General features: G+C 47.0%; 2 protein-coding genes across 3 annotated transcripts; one reads left to right on the top strand and one right to left on the bottom strand.

The window, feature by feature from the left end:
- Positions 1-5,694: 5,694 nt before the first annotated feature.
- LOC117651040 lies at positions 5,695-9,458 on the bottom strand. 2 transcript variants are annotated; one of them, XM_034394756.1, is made up of 5 exons: positions 8,652-9,458; positions 8,498-8,575; positions 8,329-8,418; positions 5,949-6,032; positions 5,695-5,870 (listed from the first exon to the last, which is right to left on the bottom strand). In XM_034394756.1, the coding sequence occupies exons 1-4, from the start codon at positions 9,441-9,443 to the stop codon at positions 5,955-5,957; spliced, it is 1,038 nt and encodes a 345-aa protein (XP_034250647.1). In that variant the 5' UTR covers positions 9,444-9,458; the 3' UTR covers positions 5,695-5,870; positions 5,949-5,954. The 2 variants fall into 2 exon arrangements, with proteins under 2 accessions (XP_034250647.1, XP_034250646.1); XM_034394755.1 differs by having other exon boundaries at positions 8,498-9,458.
- Positions 9,459-21,350: 11,892 nt separating this feature from the next.
- Positions 21,351-26,755, top strand: LOC117651046 (metallophosphoesterase 1-like). Its single transcript, XM_034394764.1, has 5 exons — positions 21,351-21,411; positions 25,613-25,729; positions 25,849-25,971; positions 26,061-26,204; positions 26,287-26,755. Exons 1-5 carry the CDS (start codon positions 21,370-21,372, stop codon positions 26,446-26,448), a joined length of 588 nt encoding a protein of 195 aa, XP_034250655.1. The 5' UTR covers positions 21,351-21,369; the 3' UTR covers positions 26,449-26,755.
- The last annotated feature ends 234 nt before the right edge of the window (positions 26,756-26,989 follow it).

The raw sequence follows: 26,989 nt of genomic DNA, 5'->3' as shown, positions 1-26,989 counted from the left end.
AACGCCGTGAATTAGAGCCTGATTTGCAGTACTTCGGTGATTAGCGGCGTCAAACTCACAGTGTTTACTGAGGACCAGATCACAGTGAACACCGCGAACAAGATCACAGTGAATCCCGTCAGCAGATCACAGTAAACGCTGTGAATTGATCTACAGTGAAAACTGGTAATAAATTAACGGCATTTACAGGACATTTTTGGTAGAGTGAAAGGTACAAAAAAGGTGTTTTGAGTAAAAGTCCTTTAAGTGGAAACATTGATTTTACGTGTTTTTTCGAATTATAAATGCGCCTTTTGACTTATTTTAGTTCGGTTTGCGCCAAAATGTTCCTTTTTAGGGGTTCCCAAGAACCCCTATTGTCCGAGGTCCGTGGATTCCTTCCCCCCCCCTCTTCGATTTTCAAATAAACAACGCTAAACTATTTCAACTATAAAAAAAAACGAAAATTCCAAATTTTTTCGAAAATTCATCGTGGAAATTTTCCGTAAACGCGAACAACATAAATTTGCAACAATCGAAAACCAGAACCGTTCATGATATGAAAAAATGGTTCAAATAAAAAATGTACCACTCCTCAAAACTAAACCTCCTGGCTCATCAAAGTGACAAGAAATTGTCTGTGTTCTGAGAAAATGGTTAAAACATGAAAAAAAAATCGCCATGGCAACGACACGACACCATCATGCCAACTGTCAAAATTTAAAGTGACCCATCAAAAGAAATCAACACGCCGTAAAATTCGAAAATGCCAATGCTAGCGCATTGCACTGTGTCCTGACATTGGAACATCTTTGAAATCCGTCATTGGTACAAGGTAGGTTTACGCCAGACCGCGTCTTGTCGTAACAGGCTTCGCGATGTCTCGCGGCCAGTTCCTCCAATCCGCGCCTGGCGTACCTACCTTGGCCTGCGGCGCTAGCCTGCCTTCGGCAGGCATTGGCTTGTCCTGTCGGATACTTCTTACGTGTTGCATGCTGGGGGGCTCCGCCCCCCAGACCCCCCTTAATTCTAGATAGAGTTGCTTCATCTAAAGATAACACGATCTTGACCGTTGTCACTTTTTAACTTGTCGAGGCTGGGGGGCTCCGCCCCCCAGACCCCCCTTTCTTCAAGACAGAGGTGATCTACCTGCAGAAAACTCGATTTTTCGCCGTTTTTTAGGTGTTTTTCGGCTATAAAAACTGAACCAGTTGAGGTACGATCGTGAAATTTCGCGTGTGCCGAGCCAAGAACATACCTAATAAGCCTGCAAAATCTCAGCCAGATCGGCCGAGCCGTTCAGGAGGAGTAGTGTACACACACAGACAGACAGACAGACAGAAAAAGTTTTTCAACCCCACTGGAGTAACAGGCTTCGCTATCGCTCAGCCAAAAACGTTCGTAGCAGAAAAAACGCAATAAATTAATTTTCGTGGGTTGGCAACAATTTTCTCGGTGTCTGCGCCCTTTCGAAAATCGCGAGACTGAAAAAACGAGTAGTCGCGCATTGAAACTGCCCCTTCATTGTTGCTGAGGTTGGATTGTTTGGCATGCTTCTAAAGGCTGCGGTTGACTTGTCATGTTTTCCTCAATTCTGTGACCAGCTAAACGGTTGGTTTGACAAACCGCACTCGCACTCCGTAACAAAGGTGTTTCAAAGGAAGGCCCAAAGAACACCCACCCGTTGAGAGAGAACGATTAGCCGCCTTAGATTAGATGCAGTGGCTGCCTAAAGTCAGCCCAAACCACGATTTCTTCACATTTGTTACCGTTTTGACAAACTTTGCTGCAATACCGCTCCCAAACTAAGGCGGCTAATCGCACTCCGTAACAAAGGTGTTCTAAAGTAAGGTCCAAAGAACACCCACCCGTTGAGGGAGAACGATTAGCCGCCTTAGATTAGACGCAGTGGCTGCCTAAAGTTAGGCCAAACGATGATTTCTACGCATTTGTTACTGTTTTGACAAACTTTGCTGCAATACCGCTCCCAAACTAAGGCGGCTAATCGCATTCCGTAACAAAGGTGTTCTAAAGTAAGGCCCAAAGAACACCCACCCGTGGAGGGAGAACGATTAGCCGCCTTAGATTAGACGCAGTGGCTGCCTAAAGTTAGGCCAAACGATGATTTCTACACATTTGTTACTGTTTTGACAAACTTTGCTGCAATACCGCTCCCAAACTAAGGCGGCTAATCGCACTCCGTAACAAAGGTGTTTCAAAGGAAGGCCCAAAGAACACCCACCCGTTGAGAGAGAACGATTAGCCGCCTTAGATTAGATGCAGTGGCTGCCTAAAGTCAGCCCAAACCACGATTTCTTCACATTTGTCACCGTTTTGACAAACTTTGCTGCAATACCGTTCCCAAACCAGGACTCCTTTTTATTGGTATTTCAAAACTTACTTTTAAACCAGTTATGAAACTGGGAACACCCTGCAATGCGATTAGCATTGGAATTTTTACAACTGCGTTTGGTTGGTTCAAGGGTTTCGTAATTGGACTTTAAGTGGAAAACCTGAACGTAACAATTGGTCTAAAATATGCAAAAGTAATTACCTTTTTAGCAACTTAAAAATATGCTCGAGCCAAAGTTACTGGAATTTTGGGGTGAGGTTTGCGGCGTTCGACTTGGGATGAATATCAGAAAAATAAGATAGAATAAAAAAGAAGGCCAAAATTCTACGATTTTCACTGGCGTGCCCCCTTAACAAATTTTTTCGCACTTTCATGGCTGCACCTCACGTCCTATTTATGGGATGGCCATTTCTGAGGTTCAGACCATAGACGCAAGTGTAACGAACATTTTGCCGCAAACCGCATTAAATTATCTTAATTTTTGCGCCCGTGAGAGTGGCACAAAGGTACAAAAAAATGTTTGGAGAAAAAGCCCTTTAAGTGGAAACATAGATTTGACGTGTTTTTTTTTTCAGATTATAAATGCGTCTTTTTACGTATTTTAGTTCAGTTTCCGCCAAAATGTCCCTCTTTTCAACTGCGTTTGGGTGGTTCAAGGGTTTTGTAATTGAAGTTCAAGTGAAAACCCTGAACGTTAAAAATTAGTCTAAAATATGCAAAAATAATTACGTTTTTAGCGACTTCAAAAATGTGCACAAGCCAAAGTAATTGGAATTTTGGGGTGGGGTTTGCGGCCTTCGACTCGGGATGAATAGCAGAAAAATAAGCTAAAACAAAAGAGAAGGCAAAAATTTGCCGATTTTCACTGGTGTGCCCCCTTAAATTTTATTTTTGGCCATCTACGTAGGTATGCATAAAGCAATCTGCCAAGCCATCAACCGCGGAAATCGAAAGGGGTCACTGAAAGGACCTGTCCTTTTCTTAGAAAAAACTTCTCTTAAGAAAGAGAAAAACTACAAACCTGCACGACTTCCTGGCATCGTTTTATCGGGTGTTCTCTTAAACAACAGCAACTGCTGTACAAATCACAGTGGAAAAAGCAACGGAACTTGCGTCAAGTGTGCGGCGGTCTAATCCTGGACTGCTAGTCCCCGTCATTTCCTACAATTCTCGTTGTACTCTTGTTGAACCTTTCTCAATCTTTCTTCCAGTGTGTCGCAACCTCGGGACAAAGTACTCTGCTCTCTGCTCCGCTCCGCAGGGCCCATACATCGCCTACGGCAATCGATGGGACTCGTGTCCATCAGAAAGTGTGGAGCTTCCCGTCCGCCTGAGCCACTTCAACCCTCTTCGGCCGTACGACCCGCAGACGATTTCAGGGGAAGCGACATACAAAGAAGATTATGGGGACAATTACATTGTAAGGTAGAAGCGGGCTGGCGCATTATTCAAGCCGATCACAATAAGCAGATGAGACTTTGAAATTTTGCCACTTATCTTGTGACATCTTGTGACCATAAGGGTGGGTCGAAAATCTCAGAACTAAACGGAATTCGGTTTTATTTGCAGTTGACTTTACTAGAAAAGAGATCCCACAATGCTGGTGTCTGGTGGCGTCACCTTGTATCTCTTTGGAGGCTCCAAACTTGGGTGTAACAGTGAAATAGGCACTTTTGGCCCTGCAGGGACCAAACTAGGGATCGCCCAGAATGCAGCACAGCTATCTCGGGATGGGCGCAGAATATGTCCCGTTATATCCCTGCAAAGTCTGGGCGATGTAGCTCAACGTCTCGGTTAAGCCCGGGCACTTGTTTTAACTATACAACAAAGTCCCAAAACACTCAAAATTAGATTAAAGTTCTATTCTTTTCTGGAAGGTCTCATTTGCTCATGTGAATCAAAAGAACTTAAAAAATGCAATTTTTCTGTAAATATTACTTTGTGATCGGACGAAAATTGTTGCCAGGGTGACGCTACACATTTAAGCAAAAGCTCAAAAACACAAAGAAGCGATCTTTAAGAGAATATGTATTGTATGTGGATCCAATGTGATCATACTGTTCAAAAGATCTCAAAAATACAATGTATTTGGTATTTAAAGATTTTTGATATGGCAAAAAGCTCGATTTGTTGTCAATTTAAGAAGAAAGTTTTTGCGTTCGGCGGGCCATCTCTTGCCGAGCCAAACAAAGGCTTGGTCCCCTGGGTTGGTCCCTATAGGCCCAAAAGTGCGATAGTAAAGTTTACATGTAAGCTCACAACTATGACGTGGTTATTGCAGACTACTGTTACCATAGCCAAGCGAGCAAACAATCAATGGAAGGAAAACTACTTCGTCGGGAACTTTACCCGGATGGGATGCTCCGTAATTCGTGACCACATTCCTGACCTGTTCCGCATCCTCGCCAAAAAAAATCCGGGAATGGTCACCAAGAAGCCATGTTCCATACCGGCGGTACGTATCATCCATGACACATTTGGGCCTCCAGCAAATCTGACTGAGGGTCGATGGACAAAGTGGCTGGCAAACCCGAGCAAGCGCCGAGCAACTCCGAGCAAGTACCAAGCTTCTCTGTGAAGAGTGATCGGAATTTTACCATACAATGGTCCACCAAAATTCGTAACATGTATAGGAAATACTGATATTCCGATACAAACATAGGAGTTTTCCGATTTGTACAGGATATTTGCAATACAGACTGAAAACGCATAGGAAAATAATTATGTACCATCCAACCGCAAGCAAATTTTACTAAGTTTGACCGTTAGAGACGGTCAAGAGGATAGGCGAAACATTATTTTACGTGCACAATTGGTTTCTTTAATCTGTTGACTTCAAGTTTGTTTGACTTAAATCACATATTATTTTAGCAAGAGGTTGTTTTAAATGATCGCTCTTGTAAAAAAAAAAAACTTGCATTGCAGAAAAGGCCTTTTTTTAAAACAAAAACAGTAAGATAAGTTGTTTTGAAATTTGCCTCTCGAAGAAGAGGGTGACTGCCTGAAAGAAGACACGGGCAGTGACTGCCCGCTGTTGAGGTTTGCTGTCTGAGTTCTGTGTTTGTTGCAGTTGCCTTTTCGGACGCTAGAGGTTTGCCGAGTCCTGACAGCGCCGATGATGGTGTGCAAAATAAGCAGATCCCTTAAAATTGTCTGTTGTTCTGTTTTCTTCGCAGGGCCGCTTCACCTTAAATGATACAATTCATTGGATCTTTCCCAAAGTGCCGATCTTGCCCTATGGGCGGTACCAGTTTCAAATCGTCTCGCAAGTTGCCAATGACACCAAGCGAGTCCCCGTGTGCGTGAAGGTTGACTGCGAGGGGCATCCCGAAGCCCAGAAGGCACTCCGCAATTTAATCTCATTAAGTCTCATTCGTATTTATTTGAGTGGAAATTTTCCCACCCCTATCCTTACAAACTGGTACAAAAATCACCCATTCGTCATTCAAAACACGAAGTGTTGGCACTCCATTTAAAAAAGAAAATGGTCGTCACGTTCATTGATGAAACCACAGCAGCCTACTGTATGACGACGAGCCTGGAATCAGTAGACGCGTCCAAAATTAGCTTTGGAAGTGCACGCAATAACAAGTTCTCACGCGCGATAATGTCCAACCTTGATTTATTTGTTTCTTTGCATTCTCGTGAAGCCCTTCGTCACGAAGCAGGTAAATAAGTAGACGGAGACTGCTGACATCACCTGTGGTAAGGAAAAAGTTCCTAGGGTTAGGTTATCTCAATTTGAGCACTGTCGATGTCGTACCAAGTGTGGACAATCCAATACCTCGATGTGTGAAGTAGCTTTTCACACTTCGACACCTGAAACCTAGACACACGGTCTTCGTGGGGTCTCCGTACAAACACGCCCTTCGGCTGGTCGCTCTATAGTGATGGCCCATTTGCACATGGGCTGCTGTTAAGGGGGGACATCACTCCAAAATGATCAAAAATTGCAACTTTTTTTTATTTGTTTGTATTATTGACCATTTCTTTCTGCGTCGAATGGTGAAAACCGCATTCCGGAATTCAAAAAATTGCAGTTTTAGTTGGTTGTGGGCCGCAAACATGCATAGGGGAAAAGGCCAGTTTCCCCAACTTTGATCGCGTTTTTCTCGGAACATGAAATTGCAAACGGTTGCAGGCCTCTAGGGCGCAGTTTTTGAGCTACAGCGGGGAGATTTAGCATGGAAGCTCCTACCACTTGCCGCTATGGTGGGTAGCAAAATAATTTGCATTGGTCTATTTTTATTATTTTTTCAACGTTTAAAATTGAACAATTTTGACCAAAAAAATTGAACATTATTTTTTGGTATGTAACAAACAGAACTTAAAATGATTTTTGAAATGTGATTGAGGTACCCACCATAGCCAGACATCTCAGGAAGGCTGTCACCAAATTTCAATGTTCTAGGTCAAACCGTTTGGCGTCCAGCGCTGCAACAGTGCGAAATGGTCTAACCTAACACTCAAAAATGTGTTTTCAACGAAAGCGCTGTACTGCCCTGGCGGATTGACTTAGTGTTGTTTTATACTTTATCTCTTAAAATATGAACAATTTTTCTCTTTCCGTTTGGTTTTTATGGCGTTTTTACAAAAGCACTGTTTTTGGAGTGATGTCCTCCCTTAAACGACGTATGCATATTTTTTTGAGATTTTGAGATAACGAGCATTTTTTTACATTCTAACGAACTATATATCTCAAAATGTCAAAAAAATACACTTTCGTCGTTTTACGGCAGCCTATTTGAGGACCGTCACAGCGACCCACCGAATGCGCTGAAAATGGCTGAAAACTGACGTTTAGGATTGCTTCCAATTTTCCTCAAAAGTCGAACTGGTGGAAGTCCCTCTGTCCGCAAAAATGAAAATATCTCAACCTAGTTTGTGCCAAAATATAGGTAATGGAAGCGGCTATCGCAGAAACTAGAACCATGAACATCGAACGAGGGGCAAACAACTTTGTCAAAATTTGTACACCGTTATTTTAAATTCACGTTATTTCATTGTCATTTCAACGTTTTTTCAAGGGATTTTAACGTTATTTCGCTTTATTTCACGTTATTTCGCGTTACTTCACCGTTATTTCAACTTCATTTCACCGTTATTTCACGTTATTTCAAGGAAAATGTACACCAAAATTCAAGTTGTTTGCCCCTCGACATCGAGCAATCGAAAGCACACAATTTCATCCCAAAACAGTTTTTAAGGATTTTGCAAAAATGATAAAAACGGGCATTTTCGTAAAATTTTGTACTTCCGATTTCTTGATGTTCATGATCCTAGTTCATGCGAAAGCTGCTTCAATTACCTTTATTTTGGCGGAAATAGGGTAGAAATATCTTCATTTTTGCAGACTAAAGGACTTCCACCAGTTCGAGTTTTGACGAAAATTTGATTGGGAGCTGCTCCGCTCCCTGACGTTTGATCAATGTCATTCTGGGCTTCAAATCCTTTTTCCATAAAGTCTTGACGCATGAAAACTTTGAACAACCTACAAAAATGCGTATGGAAGCAATCGGACAAGTCAGTTTTCGGCCAATTTAAGTGTTTTGCCCCCAGAAATCTGATTCAGAAATTTGTAGCGACGCAGACTTACAGGACCAAGACCAAACTTCGTAAATGGGAGTGTACCGTAAGCCGGGGTAATATGAGACAATTTCGGGGTAATATGAGACGGAGTTTGGGTTGCGTAAGATTTACTCTGAGCTCGCTATTCGGCCACAAAGAGGGCTTCTGCTGTAAAAAATTAATTTCTCTTTGTTGGTACCATTTTTCATCGTGAAGTTTGACGGGGATGAGTCATCAAATGCCACGAGCATTATAATTCTAACGATAAAAATCATGCGTCTCATATTACCCCGAAATTGTCTCATATTACCCCAGCCTACGGTAAGGGTAGGCACAAGGGTGTCCTCCCCCGGCTTCGCTGGCCTCTGGCGCGCCTTCGCACGTCCAGCGGAAATAATATCATAAAGCGAACAAGTGACACAACTCACTGTTGTGAGGGCGCTGTCGTCGCAGTGGCACACTCCTAGAAGGTCGTACCGGTTGTCCTGCCGCTCGAGGTCTTTGAGCAGAGACCGGGCCTGGGGGCAGGTGGGGCGTGATACAGTAAGCGGCCTGGCTGGGCGGACCAACGCGAGGCAACGCGAACAGTGCGCTCACCTCGCCGAGGGCGCTTGGCTCCAAGGCTCGCCGGTACCGTAGTGAAAGACATTTGATCTCCATGGCCATTGCTTGAAACTGCGACAAGAAGAAAAGAGTGCGAGGAAACAACAGCTGCTGATTTATATTGCTTTAAGGCCTTGCAAGGTCGAACCTCTGTCGCTGGCCACTGGCAGACTGCGGTGACGGCGAGGACGTACACGATGAACAAGACGTAGTACAGCAGCGCCGGAACGACGTCTGCGTCGTTGAGGTCACTCTCGAGGACGTCCATCGCGCCTGTGGTGAGGCCGGCGAGGCTCAACAGCAGCGCCAGGATGCAGGGCCCGTTGGCGTCGCTGGACTTGCGCACCAGGTCGTGGAGGAGGAGCTGGCGCTGGCGCAGTGCTCGCCAGGCAAGGGCCGCCATGTGGCCGTCGATGCTGCGGTTGTGGAGGATGGCTTCGGGGCTTTGAAGGCCGGCGTCGTAGTCGTGGAGGACGGTGTCGTGGCCGTGGAGCACGGGGGGGCTGGCGTTGTGATCGTGAGGGACGGCGTCGTGGTCGTGGATGATGGCGTCCTCACCGAGGGCCGCCAGCACCGCGCGCTTCCAGTCGATGCGCAGGTCTGCGGCCGCGGCGCGCAGCACCGCCAGTGGGCACAGGATGCGCATATACAAGCAGGCGGACACGAACGCGCCCACCGAGAACAGCACCACGTACGCGACGGCCTGGGTCGTCCCGACCGCGCCACGGGCGGGGATCTGACTCATCTGGCCAACAAAAAGTGCGAAGTGTGGCAGCACGGTTATGATGGAGAACAGAAGCAGTGGGCGCCAGCGCGAGGTGCGCAGTGGATGCGCGTGCAGGTAGGCCTTGAGGCCGTTGAGGAGCACGGCCAGGTCGCGGCGCCGCGCAGTGTAGGCCAGGGCCTCGAAGAGCATCAGGCACCACCGCACCCGCGCCATTGGAGTCCAAGATCCGAGGCCGACCACTCCGATGAAGCCGCCGAGGGTGGCTAGCTGGCAGCACGTGGCCGCGGCCAGCAGGGCCACCACGGACATGGGGCGGGCCCGGCCGCCTCGCCACCACACCGGCACGAAGCCCAGTAAGGCCCCCAGCCTGCAGGCCGCCGCCCAGATGCGCAGCGTGGCGCCGCGGAAAGTCATGGCTCGGCACTTCAGACCGCCGAGGTGGCGAAGCGTCTGGCCCGCAATGTCGCGGAGGGCGCCTTTTGTCAGAGGCTTCCCTATTGTCAAAGCTATCGAGCGGCTTGGACATTGTTGGCTGAGCGATTGCGAATGTCATCCCGAGATTGGGGGTTGGGATAATCCGTGCGTAGAGGCCGTTTTAGCCACCTTAGAAAGTCACATGATAAATCTCGCTTGATTTGCTTGAATATGGCCCGGGGGGGGGGGGGGGGGGGGTAGTTTGGGGCGTACCGTGCCTTTTTATGTCCAACAATCGTGTAAATCTTGCCAGAATGTAAGACACTTGTCTGAAAACCTGATCAAAATTCGCGCACTCATGATGAAAGCATCTCCTTACATTCTGTAGAACTCAAACCACCAATATCAGAGTAAGTTTTCAGAATTTCAGCTTTCAGGGATGCGCGAATTTTGATCAGGATTTCAGACGTGTTTCTGACATTCTGACAAGATTTACACATGTGAAGGTATAAAAAAGAATCATTCCAATTTATTTTAAGCATTCTAATGGCTCGACCGCGAAGTGCGAAGAGTTCAATCGTCTGTGCCGTGTAGGCTTTCATTCCCTTATAGGCCATCTCCGAAGATTGCCTGCGGGCAGGGTTTGCGCTAAAATCAATATGGGTCATTCCAGGCCAAGTCAACCAGAGCCAAAACCTTGATGTCACCGATTTGGACCAAAGTTGGCGGATTGCCGTCAATAAGTATTAAGATCAATGCCCTTAAATGGTTTTGGCAAATTTCCCATACTTCCGGAGATAAAGCCATACTTCATTTTTGGCCATTTTGCAAAATGTAAAAACAGTGTTTCACTTAAGTGCCAATATCTTGGCTCCTATGAGACCTAGAGTAGTGATTCTGTGCTCATTCGAAAGGAAATGAAATTACGTGGAAACTGGCGTCGGTTTTGTGTCGATAAATGTCAAAATTGGAAATTTCACTGTAACGAAGAAATGGTGAACTTAATAGTGTAATTCCCGACGAACGCCATCTTCGATTTTTGAAATTTTTGTCCTGAAGGTCCATTGAGTTCCCTTCTTCATTGTCTTGAAGTATCTCAAGAAGTTCTTGGGTTTTGCGGTTTTTGTAGGGGGGAAAGTAAAAAGTCCTACTGTCGCTAGCCAGACCACTCAGCGGGCTGAAGGCACGCACGGGGGGCAGGGGGCGGAGCCCCGCTGCGAGCGTAGCGAGTCACATTATATATACCCGTCCCTCCGTCATTCTTTTTCCAAAAAATACACGGGACGGGCCAAAAATGGAAGGCACAATACTGTCATTATTAATTTCAACTTAAAGCGACCGATTGAGTCCGTATCTTGGTCCTTCTCATTGCATCGCATTCATAATCACAGGTCAGGTCGGTGAGAAAAATCTGCCGTCGGTCATGGTTTGCATAACCATTTATTGCAAATGTCTTTGGCTTAACTAATATAATTATATCAGCAGAAAGTCCAGAAGGGGTCAGAAACAAAATAGACGTGCAGCGAGAACAGGCCGTACTTCTCAACCCAGTCTTCTAAACACGCAGGGGAGTTCGGCGCGATTTTCTGCAACACAAGAAAAGTGCAAATATTTTAAATTAAGGGGAGGACACCAGCTAAAATGCACAGGTTCTAAAAAACGATCATTTTAAGAAGACTTATTAATTTTTCGATTGTGTTCTTGGCTCAAAATCATCTCAAATCAACGAAAAATCAGTGTAGGAGGGCAAGGTGGCGAAGGGAAGACAAGGCGGTTCCTTCTATGTATACGAACTGCCGAAAAGACACTTGGACGAAATCCGACACCCCCTGTGGCTTTGGTAGGGGTCTAAACACCCCAAAAACAGCTGTTTTCGAGGGTTTGGGACTAGATGGGTTCTCGCAAACCGAGATCCAAAAAAGTACCCAAATGGGTCTCAGATACTCAAAAAAATGCGCTCTTTCGAATGCCGTGTCGAACGAGGCTCTACGACGTCGGGTTTGGATGCTACGGGCTCTCAAAGTTGCTCAATTTCACTATTTTTACTGAAGATTTGAGCATATTAGGGCCGTTTGAAGTAGACCATCGGCGATTTCGCTCCTCTTTGTCTTAAATGGTGCCTACCCATAGGTAAACACCCCCACAAAATTTCAGCCATGTCAGGCAATTATTAGAGGAACTGTGAACAATTTAAGTTTTGGGTCATTTTACCACTGGGCCTAGGTGTTTTTGGGTCCAGAAAAAATAATTTTTTTAGCTATCTACTTTTGATCAGCACCTCTTGAAACGCCTTTTTAACATGGTGCCTCAAAACCCTCGAAAACAGCTGTTTTTGGGGTGTTTAGACCCCTACCAAAGCCACAGGGGGTGTCGGATTTCGTCCAAGTGTCTTTTCGGCAGTTCGTATACTCAGAAGGAACCGATAAAACACCACAAGCGCCCGCTCCTAGGATGTCGCCGACCAAGTGGTTTTTTTTGTCTGGAGCTTCTCATTGAAATCTTTTTATGCGGACACATGCCGCTAAGGGCTCAACTATGGCAAAAAAATGATTTTGAATTGGTTTTTTCTGGAAGGTGAAAAGAGATATACAGGGTGAGTTTTTTCAATATGTCAATAATTTGTAGGTAGCTTGGGCACCCCAAGAGGATCTTTTTTCACCACTGAACTAGTGGGCGCAAACGTCTAGGTACGGAAATAATTGATATTTAGAAATGGGCATTCACACCTGCCAGATATGCACCTGCTGTCAATGAGGGTCACAAGACCTCACGAGAGGATGTCGTGGGTCTAGCGGGGATGTTTTGAAGGTCGCAGTGGTGCGGCGGACCTTTCAATTGTAATTTCAGAGGGGTTGTCGAGGTTTTCAAGTGGCTGTCGTGGTGGCCTGCGTAACAGTGAATCTCGCGGCTGTCTTCACGAGGGAAGGAGGACTCAACGGTTTTCCTGTGAAGCCAGTGGCCCTCCCCCGAGTACTGCGAGTCCCATGACACCTACTCGTGAGGTCCCGCCACCCTCAGTGGCGGCGGAAGCCTACCTCGTGGGCGCCTAGGAAAATTACAAAACACTTTGTATCTCAGTAACTGGACGTTTGCGCCCACTAGTTCAGTGGCGAAAAATGATCCGCTAGGGGTGCCCAAGCTTCCTACAAATTATTGACACATCGAAAAAACTCACCATGTAGTGTTTTAACCAAGTTTTTCACGTTTTCATGGCTACTAGGGTGGGCCGTGAAACACGATTTTTCGATATCGCAAACGTAATAGCGCGCCAAAGTTACTTCATGGCATTACAAACTCAACGCGATCTGGGGCAGGTCTGTAACTTAAAGCTTGACCCTCGCGCATCGACGTTGAAAATTCGAAAATTCGACTTTTACGGGTTTTTCTAAAAACATCCATAGAAACTGAACCAGATGTCCAAATGATGTTTGCGAGACGGAAATGGAAACGTCTGATCATGCTTTATCAGTTTAAGACCACCGGGACCCTCTCCGAGCAGTAGGGGACCGATGGGAGAAAATTACAAAATTAAAATTTTTTTTTCCGTTTTTACAAAATGAAAAAATTGCCTTCGGGGTTTTGATACGGCCATCCTGACGTCCCCGTACCCGAACCATCCCCCGAATCATTTCTCTAAGGGCCCCCTTTTCCCCTTTTAAGCGCACGGGGTACTCCGGGGTCCGTTCACACGTTAGGATTTGGACGCCATAAAAACATGTTTTACTAAAAAAGCAAAATTTTCGGTACTTAGGGCACTCGTCACGTCCGTATGAATGTAGTGACTCAAAAGGATTACTAGATGGTGTCTTTGCGTCACAGGCACCTACAACCCATGCGATGGATAAGAATAACCTGTATAAAAGTGCAGCGACCTTCTGTCGTTAATCCAGACGAGCCAAATACGTTTTTAAATCTAGATTAACCAGTTTTCAGTGTAAATAGCGTTCTAAACGTCTCTTCGTCCGATTGTCTATATAGGTGGGTTCCTGCGACGCAAAGACACCATCTAGTAATCGATTCTGAGTCACTGCAGTTCATACGGACGGGGCGAGTGCCCCACAGTGCCCTGAGTACCGATAATTTGCATTTTTAGTAAAACATGTGTTTTTGGCGTCCAAATCCTAACGTGTGAACGGATCCGGAGTACCCCCTGCGCTTAAAAAGGGAAAGGGGCCCTTAGAGAAGATGATTCGGGGTATGGTTCGGGGCGGTGACGTCAGGACGCCGTATCAAACCCCGAAGGCAATTTTTGCTTTTGTAAAAAACGGAAAAAAATTGTAATTTTGTAATATTCTCCCATCGGTCCCCTACTGCTCGGAGAGGGTCCCGGTGGTCTTAAACTGATGAAGCATGATCAGACGTTTCCATTTCCGTCTCGCAAACATCATTTGGACATCTGGTTCAGTTTCTATGGATGTTTTTAGAAAAACCCGTAAAAGTCGAATTTTCGGATTTTCAACGTCGATGCGCGAGGGTCAAGCTTTAAGTTACAGACCTGCCCCAGATCGCGTTGAGTTTGTAATGCCATGAAGTAACTTTGGCGCGCTATTACGTTTGCGATATCGAAAAATCGTGTTTCACGGTCCACCCTAATGGCTACTGCTCTTGTCTTGTTTCAAAATGTGATCATTGCCGGGGTTTGACCATAAAACCGAGATAAAGGAACATTTTGCCGCAAGCCCCATTGAATCATCTCAATTCTTGCGCCTGTGAGGGTGGCACAAAGGTTCAAAAGTTGTGTATTGAGAAAGAGGTCTTTAAGGAGAAAAAGAGATTGAATGTGTTTTTGCATTAAAAATGCAAGTTTTGGCTTATTTCAGTTCAGTTTGCACCAAAATGTAGCTTTTCTTAGCCCCGATTCAAAAATTCACGGAACAATATCATTGATCTTTAAGCACTGAACTGGTAGAGGAAAATTTGCTATTTAAATGAAGTCAAATTCAACTTTTACACCGTGAAAAAAATGTACAGTATTCACCGTTAATTTATAAACAGAATTTGCCTTACTTAGAAAGTACAGTGTTTACCGTACAGCGTTCATAGAAGAAGAGCGCTTACTCCCGACGGGCATGATTTCAGGAAATTACGTTGTCACAACGTGTCTTACGTTGGCCTTCGTTACGGGCCGTTTTCGTTGTCTGGCGTTGTTATGGCAACCATGCCACATGCGATGGTTGGCCAGATCACGTTGTGCCTGACTTAAAGAAACGCAAACGCAGCTACATCTTAAAGGATACGTCGTAGTTACGTTGTCGCAACACTCCCGCCCGTACGCAATGTCGTTCACGTTGCTGCAACGCTGCTGCGACTAGTGCATCGTAACCATACCCAGTATTGTCACCACAACGTAACAGCCATGTGTTCCGTCTCACGTTGGTGTGGACGCCTCTCCACAACGTTCAGTTCCGGGCCTTCCCTGTACGTCTCTGCGGCAGCCAAACGGCAACGACAATGCCACCTTTGGGGTCTGATGTGCTGGTGCTTTGGTCGCCGCAACGTTGCCCCGACGTAGCCTGTACGCTGTTGCCCCGCCGACGTTGCGGCCACAACGCTGCTCCTACGCAGCTATGGCCACTATCGGTCAACATAGCGACAGCCAAACTAGCCTTCAGTGTAACGCAGTCACGTTGCCAAGAGATTGAGTCAATGTCGCCGCGTCTAGGTAGGCTATGAAATGGCGCCTGTACGTTGTCGTGCCAACGGCGCTCTGGCCATCACATGGCAACGTAAAGGCAACATACCGGGGAATAGGTCTGTAGCACTACTCATGCAGTAACGTTACGGCAACGAAGCCACACACACGTGAAAGTGCTAACGTCACTCCAACGACGACGCGCTTACGGTGCCCTGGCCTTAACAAAAGCAACGTTGGGGCAACATAACGGAGGACAATCTGTAGCACTACCCATGTTGTAACGTTACGGCAACGATACCATATTCACGTAGTAGTGCTAAGGTCATGCCTACGATGGCGTGCTAACGGCGCCCCGGCCTTCGCTTGGCAACGGCGGGGCATCATTACGTTTAACAAGTATGCAGCACTACCACTGCTGTAACGTTGCGGTAACGATGCCCACATCTCGTGGAAGTGGCGACGTGACAACGACGATGTCGCCCCAACCACGCCCTGGCCGTCACATGGCAACATTGGGGCAACATAACGGAAAACAAGTCTGCAGCACTGCCACTCCTGTAACGTTACGGCAATGAATCCCTCATGACGTGGATGTGCTAACGTCACTACTACGCTGTTGCGCCGACCACGCCACGGCCGCCACATGACAACGTTGGGGCATCATTACGTTCAACAAGTACGCAGCACTACCACTGCTATAACGTTACGGCAACGATGCCCACATCTCGTGGAAGTGCTGACGTGACAACAACGATGTCGCACCAACCATGTCCTGGCCGTCACATGGCAACATTGGTGCAACATAACGGAAAACAAGTCAGCAGCACTGCCACTCCTGTAACATTACGGCAATGAATCCCTCATGACGAGATTGTGCTAACGTCACCACTACGGTGTTACACTGACCGCGTTCTGGCCGTCACATGCCATAGTCGCGGCGCAGACACAGTGTGGCACAAAACTACGGAAAAGTGGCATGGCATGTCAGTCACGACGTCATCTACTCGAGCGTGAATGACAATGCGTTTCATGAGAGAAGTACCAAAAAACCGGCATGACAGGAAATTCACGCCAATCAGATCTCGCCTACGACCCCAGTCCTTTGTGAGGCCTACCCCCACTGCTCCATCACCTACTCGGCAGCGAGTTGTTCGCAAGGCCGGGTCAGCGCCGCCGTCGAGCAAGCGAGGTGCTCATACTATGTTTACACGGCGCGCTCAAGTCAGCGACTAGCACAAGTCACTCGAAACGCGGTCGGTTTACACGCCAGTGACTAGCTAGTATCTTAATTTAATTTTCATTTAATTTTTCAATTTTATGAATTTTGCTTCATAGCTTTTTCAATAATTCGAATTTTCCGACTATCAGAAACATAAAATACCTCAAATTATTTGAAATATGAATAAAAAAGGTTATGTCATGGAAAGTGACTGACTTGCTCTGAAACACTCTTTATGTGACCTTTCAATTTTTTCTGGACCTCAATGATGGTTAATACATTTATTGCTGCCCATATTTGACAACCTGTTGCCTTCAATTACGGGATTCAATCAAATATATTTGTCCACAATCCGAAAACAACCTTTGCTCTAAGTCATCATTCCCGTTTACACGGCTTTAAGTCAGCGCCTTACGCTGGTCAGTCACCGACTTACGGCTGACCGCCTTACGGTTGGTCACCAGGCGTTTACACGCAGTTTTGGTGCCTCACTAGCGCTAAGTCACGCACTATACTCTGTCTCAGGTCGGAAGAAGCCTGGCGAGGTTCACTTGCCTCCTCAGCCACCGCAGCAACACGGCTACCTGCGTGCGGAGGCGGAGGCCCTCGCCGGGACCCTCCCGACACCCCCCATTGTGGGGGTCCAAGCGAGGACAAAAGAGGCTGGCTTTTAACTCCAGTTCAACTACAAAATTTTAGCTTTTAAAAATATTTTTCCCCGTTGTTGCGTGGTAGAAATAGGCGCTCAAAATGAAGTATTTTCGTGCAAACGGGACGTTTCTGTGACCATTTTGAGGCACCACGGAGCTGAATGGCGTCGGAATTCCGGCACTCAACTTAGCACTCAAAATTGAGGTACGGATTTCAATCTTTTTTGTAATCCAGCTGAAATTTTCTGTTCAGTCCATTTTTGAAATCAGACTGGACAAATTTTATGTCAATGCACTTGTTCAATACGCACTGCTCGATGCTCATTACCAATGCGGTGCCAAGTCGGGTGCCAATGAAAAGGGACAGACCCTTCCCGGCCCGGGCCACCACCCTCAACAGCAGGTAGTGGCACTACCACCGCGCCAACGCGACCGTCGCCAGGCTTCTTCCGACCTGAGACAGACTGTAGCGGCGGCGTGTAAACATAGTACCTGCCGTCGCGCGCTCCCCCGCTCCCCCGCCGAGGAAGGCGCGCGTGTTTCTAAACACTCTGGCCCTCGGCTCGGCCGCCCGCCCCGCCCGCCCCGACCGTACCGTAATCGACGAGAGGAGTACGCACCGTTCAAGTCAACAGCGCCTCGGTGGATATTTCATCTCGAATCATTTCTGTTGAAACGTAACTATCGCGTGTGACGTAGACGTAAACAACTGACAACAATATTTTTATTGATGATTTGAACAGCCAGTGCGAGCGCAGCGAATCAGATCTCAAATACCAGGCAAGTCCATTGCGGGGGGGGGGGGGGGGCGTCTAACCTTGATGAATGACCTTGAGATGAAAGAGATGTACAGAGGCACGCAGATATGAATACGGGAAGGCAATCATACCTAGGCCTGCCCCTCCAGGGGCTGTGTCGCTACCATATAGCTGCCCGGTCTCCCAGCATGCATCTCGGTTGCGAGTGCGAGAGGGACAATGCATGCATGCGGCCGCCGGCAGAGAGCGGCATTGGGCGTTGCAGCTCTAGCGCGCCCATCGCAACTCGGCTGCAAAAGCCCGCCCAGCGCCCGCCCATCCAATGACAGCGCGTCTGGTCCGGCCGCAGCTATCCGCAGCGCCGGAGCCAATCAGAGCGCAGTTTCGATCGACGGCAGCAGATCAGTGGCGAAGGTGTCGCAAGGTCGGAGTCGGCGCTACCGACCCCACCTCACATCACGTTGCCTTTCGGTGTTCTAGGAAATTTTATCCACCCGATGCCTCTCTCTTGCCGCTGGCCGCTGTCGACAGACACGTTGGCGTACACCCGCTCGGCAGTGCGCAGGGCCCGAGGCCAGGCAGAATAAGCAACGGTCCGGCGAGCTCCGGGTCGGCTTTGCCTGCTTGCATGACGCTGCAAGTCGCTGGTCGCCTTGTTCACGGTGCTCAGGTGCAACACCGCGACGGATTCGAGGTTACGCTCCGCCGGTCCACCGTATCTCGGTACCTGGCGAGACATGATCTTGACTTAAGGGAACCCCCGTGCGCCTCCTGTGCAACAGGAGGCACCAGGCATGGGCGGCTAGTCCTATCGGCCGCATCGCCAACTCGGTGCAAACCCACGACCAAGCGCCATAGTCGCATTGATAACGGACGATACCGCACGTGAAACAGAAGACAACATTAATTCACGTACAAAGTGGCTAAGTCCAGTGGCACGGGGCTACAAACAAAGTTCCTGTAACGCGTTAATTTCATCCTACCCTGTAATCGTTGCTGAGTTCATGCGAATTCACGGCGTTTAGCCGGGTCTCAGTATCACGGCATTCACGTGATCTCGGTTCTGTTCACCTGTAATCTGGCCACATGTACACGGTGCTCATGGTGTTCACACCGCGCGGCGAGGTTCCGCTCCCGCCGGCTCCACCGTTCTCAGAGCCCCTGGCGAGCATGGGGTAGGCAACCCACCTCCCACCTGTGCCGAACAGGAGGCCTACCCAGCAGGGCGGCTGAGAGCCACCCGCCACCCACTCCGCGAACCCACGAAAAGCGCCATAGTCGCAGTAACGGAATACCACTGAAACAGTAAACAACCAATCCTACAAAGTTGTATCCTATGGTAGCGCAGTGGCGGGGTGTCTCAGGAGACGGAATTCCGCACTGGTTGGTGGTGGTTCCACGCTAAACCAGCATGTCGCATGACATAGATGCCCGGGAAACAATATAGTCAATATCGTCCATTCCTCTCGAACTATCTTTGAAATACTGCTCCGCATGCAGACGCAATAGGCCGCACTCGCGCAGCGGGACAAGGGCAAAGAGGCCCGCTTAGTGGGCAAGCATCTCTAGTACGTGCGCGGCGGAGCCCCTGGCGGCCGGGGGATAGGCAGCCCACCAAGCACATCTGCACAACAAGCTGCCCAGCGCCAGGCATCAGTCTGCAGCTCTTTGCAATGCTGCGAAAAGCAGCGCGTTCAGCACCGTCCTTTGAACAGGACTCACCGCCGCCTCCTCACCACTCTCTGCATCAATTTAGCCTTAGCCTTGAAAACTGCTAATACCCGGCAAGTACATGGCGGTAGGGGGGGACTTCGAGCTATTGTTGTGACGCTGTGCGAGACAGATGTCGCCTACTCAACATTCAGTGCTACCAACTGTGGAAAAGGTGGCGGCGAAATACTTTCCACCGGTCTGGGTGTAGAACCCGAGTCTCTCACCACTCTCCCAGTCGGAGTGACGCTTTTTACCACACGACCACCGATCGCTTACAAGTGTCCGGGAGCTGGCCCGGTACTAGAGCTGCCCTGGACAGCGGTTGGCCAGGGGTCTCAGACACGCGGCCCGCGGGCCGCTCAGGCGCCTCTCGGGCCGCACTGGGAAATATAGGCGAGAGACACAAGTCCAGGCCGGGCCGGCGACGGCGGCTGGCTCGTCTCCCTGCTGTCGAATGTGTCGAGCGGCCGGCAGTGAGGCTGTCTCTCTCGCACTCCCACGGTTATAAGGGAGGGACAAGGACAGACAGTGTGCTCGCGCGGCCGACGTGAGCATCTTCAGGACGCATCGCACGTAACGCGCTCAAGAGACACCCCCCCCCCTCCATAGCTGCAGCAGTGCAATTCTCGGATGCGGCAGTAGCGTCTTGCAGGAAATGGGGGGGGGGGGTTGCCTCCGGAGCATCGCCACACAGGTAGGCTCTGGGCTATGCTAGGCAGGAGGCAGCAGACACCGGAGCTCTCTTCACTCTGTCTCTCTTGCACCTATAGGGGGCGCCCCATGAGTGCGAGAGAGACAGAGCGACAAGCCGCCGGCCATTACCCATGCCGCCAGAGCCGAACCCAGCCACTTATCTCCTGACTATCGCACCTCGCTACTCGCGAGTGACGGAGCCACAATAGGACAGTGGGATTACCGGATTACAGACGTGGGGTAATGAAACGGTAGTTGTAAAAGCGCACGACAGAACCTGCGACCCGCCAGTCTGCCAGTCTGGGCACTTTCTCTTTCGGTACATACACTGCGTTACTTTACTCGCGTGGGCAATGGCTGTTGTTCGCGCCCGACTGGGCCTCGTACCGGGACCGCGTCTGGGCCGGTCGCGGTCGATTCCATCATGGGGTGGTGGGGTGGGGGAGGGGGCGGGCGGGCGGGCGGGCGGGCGGGGGAGGGAGGCCTCGCGGCTCGACGCGGCAGCCGCCACGTCGCGCCGCTCGCTAGTCTACAGTCTAGTGTCTAGGAAAGCCACAAGTTTAGGAGGGACGCTGTGAGTAAAACAAATCGCAATCAATTCAGTAATTTCAAAGTGTTCGATGGGTCTCAGCTGGAGTAACACCGACGTGGCCCGAAAAGGCATCTACGATCATTTGCGGTCCAGCCGTCAATAGCAATTAGCAGCAGGCAGGAGCATCCAAGCCACCGCCCGGCTGGTTGCCTACCAGCGCGGCGCTACAGCCCGAAGGGCGCCGGGGCTCCGAGGGCCAGGGCCACTACGGCCGTCAGCCGACTTGCACAGTATATACCTACTCCCCAGGTGGACAAAGAAGAGGAACTTCTTGGCCACCCTCTGTTGAGTAACCCCTTTCGGAGCACCCTATACCACACCTGGCCGGTTGGATCAAGGATGTAGTTGGGAGAGGGGGAAATCGTTATTTTCGGTTCGGCCTGCCTGCTAGCCAGCCTGCTGCTCTGCTCGCTGTCGCGTCGCTCGTTCATTCGGCCGGAGGACAGCGAGAGCAGCACAGCTCCCATGCAACGTGCATTCGACTCGAAAACTGGAATTCACATAGCAGTAAGTCCCACAGCGCGTCGCGCGGGAGTCAGGATGGGTGAGAGGGCGTGGGTGTGAAGCGTGTAGCGTCTAGGCGAAGGGGAGAGGGGAGGGTGCCTTCCCGGCCGCGGGGGGAGGGGCGAGGGGGGGGCCTTCGCGGCCGCGAGGCGATGCGGCCCGGGGGAGGCGATGGCGATGCGGCCGCGGCCGCGACGACGCCATCGTCCGCCATTACAGTGGCGCACCCAAGCTGCTGGTGCAGAGTGAAGTGGGGAAGCACAGTTCAGTCTTGGGTGAGTACATTTATATATTTTGGAATGCATATCATTCGGCCATCCAATTCCATGTAATGCTCTAAAAATTTCAAAATCAGAAAACGCATTACAGTTTATATTATGTTGCATAATTAATTAGTGGTTTGACTGTCGCTGACGTGTAACTGTCAGACTCAGTTGGCTCTATGCAAAACAACAGTCACAGCAATATATATACATATTTATGAAAAAAAAAAAAACCAAAAAGGTCTTTGGCCATTGGACAGAAAAATTCAAATCAGTGAAAAACACAGCAACCTCTCAAATTATAAGGTTGCTGTGTGGCATACAAAAAATTTGTAGGATCAAAATGAATGAGGTTTTGAAGAGCAATGTCACTTGATATTGTTTGAAATAAGTCACCCAGCACTAATTTCAAGAAAATCAAGTATCTTGTCCCATTGACACATAGACCACTAGAATTCATATCTGAACATTATTAGGGCAGAGGGTTATCAAATCACTGATGCAAAAATTAAGGAAATAGGCTTAAAAATATTGATTTTGAAAGGTCTTTTCATGGAATGTGTTTGGATGGTAACTGCCCAGCCGCTGCCTTGACTAACCTGGCTATCAGTAAACCCAAATAGTGGTGCAACTGCTTTCACGAATCATATTGAACCATTGACCTTGATGAGTCGTCAGGAATGCGCCTATGAGATGTCATGGTACCTGCAAACAGGGGTCGTCATTAATTTTCTATGCTAAAAATGAGATTGAAAGAAAGGTGGCCATTTGATTGGACAGAATGATTCAGCTCCTTGAAATTATTCAAAACACAACTTTGTTTAAAGAAATTCAGAACCAAGAGAAGAAAGACTTCAACTATGAACGAGGGGCAGAAGCATGATTTTGAAAATAATATAAGTATATATGAACTACTATGAAATACTTGGAAATTCTACACTACAATATTTGGGTAAAAAGTCAAGTAATTATGCAAAATTTAATTTTTCTCTAAACTTTTATATACAGTCTCAAAGTGCTACTAAAAATATGATGTGAAGCAATGTGAGTAAACTCTAAAACCAGATATTGAGGAAACAAAAGTAATTCCCACTGCATTCATATGTTCAAGGTCAAAATCTCAAACTGATGAAAACCTCCACAAATAGAACATTCTTCTCAATGTTTTAGTGTTTATCATGCAAAGCAAAGCTTCTTTTGCATAGCAGGCGTCATAACTAATTGGTACTAAGTTACAATAGACAGTTGTAAGTGGAATAGTGAAACACGCTTTATTGGTCTAAAACCTAACCTTCTGTCCAAATGATTTTGTCTTTTTATCCTAAATTCATGCCAGAGTGGTTCACAATCTGATATAAGACTAGAACTGATAGTCTTGAAGTTCTCTGCCAAAAGATATTGAGAAAAGAAAATATGCCGAAACTCGTGAACTAGTTCTCGTGGAATTAAGTTGTCACAAGTGTAAAGATTTTTATTCGTGAGTTGGTTTACTGCCAAACATTGTCAAACTTACTTGGTGCACCTCAATATCCAGAGCTGCTAGGTGGCTGAGTCTGCCAGCCAGCAAATGAATAGCTGCTTGAATATACAAATGCTTGCTTTCCATCCAACGCAAACGGTCTCTCCATAGCTTCCAGAAGGGCTGTCCGACACATCGGCTAGAAGATGCAGCGACCACTCAAATTCACAGACTGTTCTGTCTCCTTGGGCAACAGGGACCGTTGAACCTGCAAACGAAGACAAAACGGTATAACAAAGAGCTACCTATTGGCAACATTTAATCCTCATTGACGTAAATCAAAAATCGATAATGTAGTAGTCAACATGCATAAGATTTTCCATATAATCAATAACCTTGAGTAAAACCTAAAGCCAGTTTTGCCTGAAATCATGTGAAGCATTGGGAAGAATGCTGGTACAGTTAACTCAAACATAATAAACATAATATTACTAAGTAAAGAGGACACTCAGTCAGTACAGAATCAATTTTGAAATGGAACTATTTTGAAAGAAAACAAGGCTATCTACTCCAAAAGATGTAAGTGTAGCTCATACATTGATTGATAAAGAATGGTGGAACAGGAACACATCTGTTATATAAAGCTAAAATGGTCCAAAAATTACAAGATTTGCTACATGTAAATATCTGAAGGAAAAGTATAAAATGGGCAGTGCTGGAGGTCATTAATTTCTAATTGAAAGAGTGACCAGACTGTAAACATACCAGATCAGTGACAACCATTTCTTATTCCATAGCTTGTAGAAGGTTAGCCCCACACATCAGCTTCATCCGGATATGCAGCGCGCACTAAAATTGACAGCAGCTTGATTTATGTTGGGCAAGAGGGCATGGTGAACCTGCCAACAAAGACAATACACTACATTCAGATATTTCTGCTGCATTCAGATGAATTGAATTACTCAAATCGACAGATCAATTAAGAAAAGAGAACAAAAAAAATGTAAATATGACACGTGATCTAAAAATTGTACGTAACTAATTTGCCTGAAATAATACAGTAAATCACTCAGCACTTACATTGACTGGATCAGGTTGCACACATGGAGATTTCACGCGTTTCAATAGTCTGAGTAAAGGACAGACAGAAATGGAATGTAAATATATCTGACCCTCCTTCCCAGCTTACAATTTGGTTCCTCACATAACCAAAACAGCACCACAATCAAACCACAGAGTAACACTCGAGCACACTCAAGAAAAGCCTAGCATTTAAAACAAAACTATCACCAAGGAAATGTAACCAACTTCTGAGGAAGCAGTTTAGAGAATTGAAAACATAATCTACATGAAAGGAATAACTCACTAAACACAACTGTACCTGCATATATTTATTTATTTATCCGCATGATCCGGTTGAGGCAGCTTTTCTTGGTGTTCGAAAACCTAGCTTCCGCTATCAATTTGAGCTCGATGCCGTTCCTGAGCTCTCTAAAATTGACTTGAACCATGAGAGCTTGAACCTTGAACATAGAAAACTTAACCCTTTTTTTCACGGCCTTGCGTTTGCGTTGCGTTGCGCTTCGCGTCGCGCGAACAAAAAGAAGAACGGGCAACGGGCCCGTGCCCGTAGTATGGACCATGGACGGGAATTTAATTTTATGCGTGGATGCAATCTGCTCTGCACCAGAAACGTTTCGTAGACGAAACTGATTTATTGAAATTGATTATGTTAGGCAAAGACGATAAACATTGCCGTAAATTTGCCAAACGTGCATTCCTTTCTGTGTAGACGGTTGGCACTCTGTTACCAACTTAACGAGAAAGTCACTTTGCAGTTCTCCTCTCCACGAGCTTTCTTCAACAAAAGTAACCGATCAGTCCACAATTCTTTGTCTCATGATGTCATGCGTAGTTTTGAATTTTTTGTCAAAGGCGTGACAGCGGCTAAAGCAGAAACAGTTACCAGTGTACGTTACAGATTTCCGTGCCCGCGGTAGTGGTATGGTTGCATCTGACTTCTGCTCTGCTTTCTGCTTCTGCTTGCTTGAATCCGCTGTCTGCTGGCGGTGTATTTCAACATAATTTAAGTAAATTCAAAATTCCTGAGAGATGCGGTGCTGGAAATTAAGATCAAAAGTCAAAAGTATCTTATGTCCCCGAGTCTGTCCCCGGACCGTGTCTTGGAACGTCTCATTGCCTCTGTTTTTGACTCACCTGGAAAGCACAAACAAACATAACCTGAGGCCAGATGACATTTATGCATCAAGAGCCATGAGGGTGAAGATCCAAGTGAAATTGGTCGTTCGCGTTGTAGCTTATATCTTGTTTACTCTTGCGTTATGTGAATATTTCATGTACTACCTCGTCATATACCAGGTTGGTGATTTCTTCTCTCAACGGTTGCTTTTCTAAGTCTTATGTTGTCATTTCACACAATTTAAAACTGTCAGTGCTAATTCACATTTTTCTTCTGTTTCAGTGTTCTTCGCTTGAGCTCAATTCAGAGGGGCCGAGCTCATCTCCACCTTCCAAAAATGATAGTGAACCAGTTCGGGCCCTGTTTTTGGCGGACACTCATCTTCTTGGGTTTGTCTATGTAGGGTCTCGCAATGGACACTGGTTCGACAAATAGGAGGGAGGGAATGGCAGATGTATCGAGCATTTCAAAGTGCTATTTCCCTGCATAAGCCTGAAGTAGCATTTTCTTTGTTGCAGCATTTTCCAATGTCCCGAGACTCTGACAAAACTTGCGATGAGCCTGATGAAGCCCCAGAGCATCTAAAAAGGATGAAATTTCGAGAGCGATGGGAGTGTCTCTCTCGAGAAGCAACAGAAAAGGTGAGCATATTGTCACATTCTTCAATGGAATTATTTACTGAGTTGATTTATGGAAGCTAATCTTGCTACTGTTCTTTCTCTCTTTTTAGATATTTGATAAACTGGATCCAAGAGCTGTATTCTCTGGGCACACACATCGTGGATGTCATGTTGTCCATGGCGCTTCTCAGGACATCCATGAGTATATAGTGACATTTAGCTGGAGAAACAAAGACAACCCCACCTTCCTTTTGGTAAGTATAGTTGGACTGTCACCATCACCTTTTATTAATTTTTTCAATATTTCCTTTCATTCTTTCTTTTCTTTATTTCCAGGGTATGATGACCCCCAACAACTATTCTATTTCAAAATGTCATATGCCACGTGAATCAACTATCATCTTCCTGTACATTGCAAGCCTTGTTGGCTTTGTACTATGGTTGGTTCGTTGCATGTACCTTTTCTCATCTTTTCGTCACCACTCTGTCTGTGTGTGAACTTGCGGCTGTTAAGCTAAAATTTAAGAACTATGAGTGTGTTGTCATGGGAGCCTATAGATCCCCATCAAACCAATCAGTAAGAAATTGGAATGGTTTTTTGGACAGACTGCTTGAAGCTATTCTACTGGTCAATCCTAATGCCACTAAAGTGATACTAGCTGCGGACTTTAATGTAAACATCAGTAGTGATAGTACGTGGGCTACGGATCTGGTAACTTTACTCAACGCCTGTAACCTGCCTGTATTGTTTAGGGAGGCCACTAGGCTTAATTTATTATCAGGTAAAGACTCATGCATTGATAATATCTGCTCTAATATGCAGAGTGGTCTAGTGCAGAGTCGTCAGCAACCAGGGCCTGCTGGACCATGAACTGTTATTGGCCAGCTTTAAAATTGATAAAAAGAGTATGGTTGCTACTGTCCAAAAAAGGAAAATTAATGCATCAACACTAGGTGACCTGGAAACAGCACCTAGTAAAGACAACTGGCTTGATGTCTTAAAAGAAAGTGATGCAAATCAGGCATATGATGCTTTCTA

The sequence above is a fragment of the Thrips palmi genome, unplaced genomic scaffold, assembly GCF_012932325.1.
Source record: "Thrips palmi isolate BJ-2018 unplaced genomic scaffold, TpBJ-2018v1 HiC_scaffold_5, whole genome shotgun sequence".
Classification (NCBI taxonomy): domain Eukaryota; kingdom Metazoa; phylum Arthropoda; class Insecta; order Thysanoptera; family Thripidae; genus Thrips; species Thrips palmi.
Note: the sequence above shows the minus strand (reverse complement) of the source record. Positions and strands in the feature narration are given on the sequence as shown.

What these genes read in the sequence shown, in the direction of transcription:
- LOC117651040 (XM_034394755.1), bottom strand. Translation starts at nt 9,443, where the DNA reads ATGGCGCGGGTGCGGTGGTGCCTGATGCTCTTCGAGGCCCTGGCCTAC. An exon ending in ACGACAGCGCCCTCACAACA is followed by an intron (nt 6,033 to 8,328) that starts GTGAGTTGTGTC and finishes TCCTTACCACAG; the next exon opens with GTGATGTCAGCAGTCTCCGT. An exon ending in AAAGAAACAAATAAATCAAG is followed by an intron (nt 5,871 to 5,948) that starts GTTGGACATTAT and finishes TACTGATTCCAG; the next exon opens with GCTCGTCGTCATACAGTAGG.
- LOC117651046 (XM_034394764.1), top strand. Translation starts at nt 21,370, where the DNA reads ATGCAACGTGCATTCGACTCGAAAACTGGAATTCACATAGCA. An exon ending in AAACTGGAATTCACATAGCA is followed by an intron (nt 21,412 to 25,612) that starts GTAAGTCCCACA and finishes CTTCTGTTTCAG; the next exon opens with TGTTCTTCGCTTGAGCTCAA. An exon ending in CTCGAGAAGCAACAGAAAAG is followed by an intron (nt 25,972 to 26,060) that starts GTGAGCATATTG and finishes CTCTCTTTTTAG; the next exon opens with ATATTTGATAAACTGGATCC.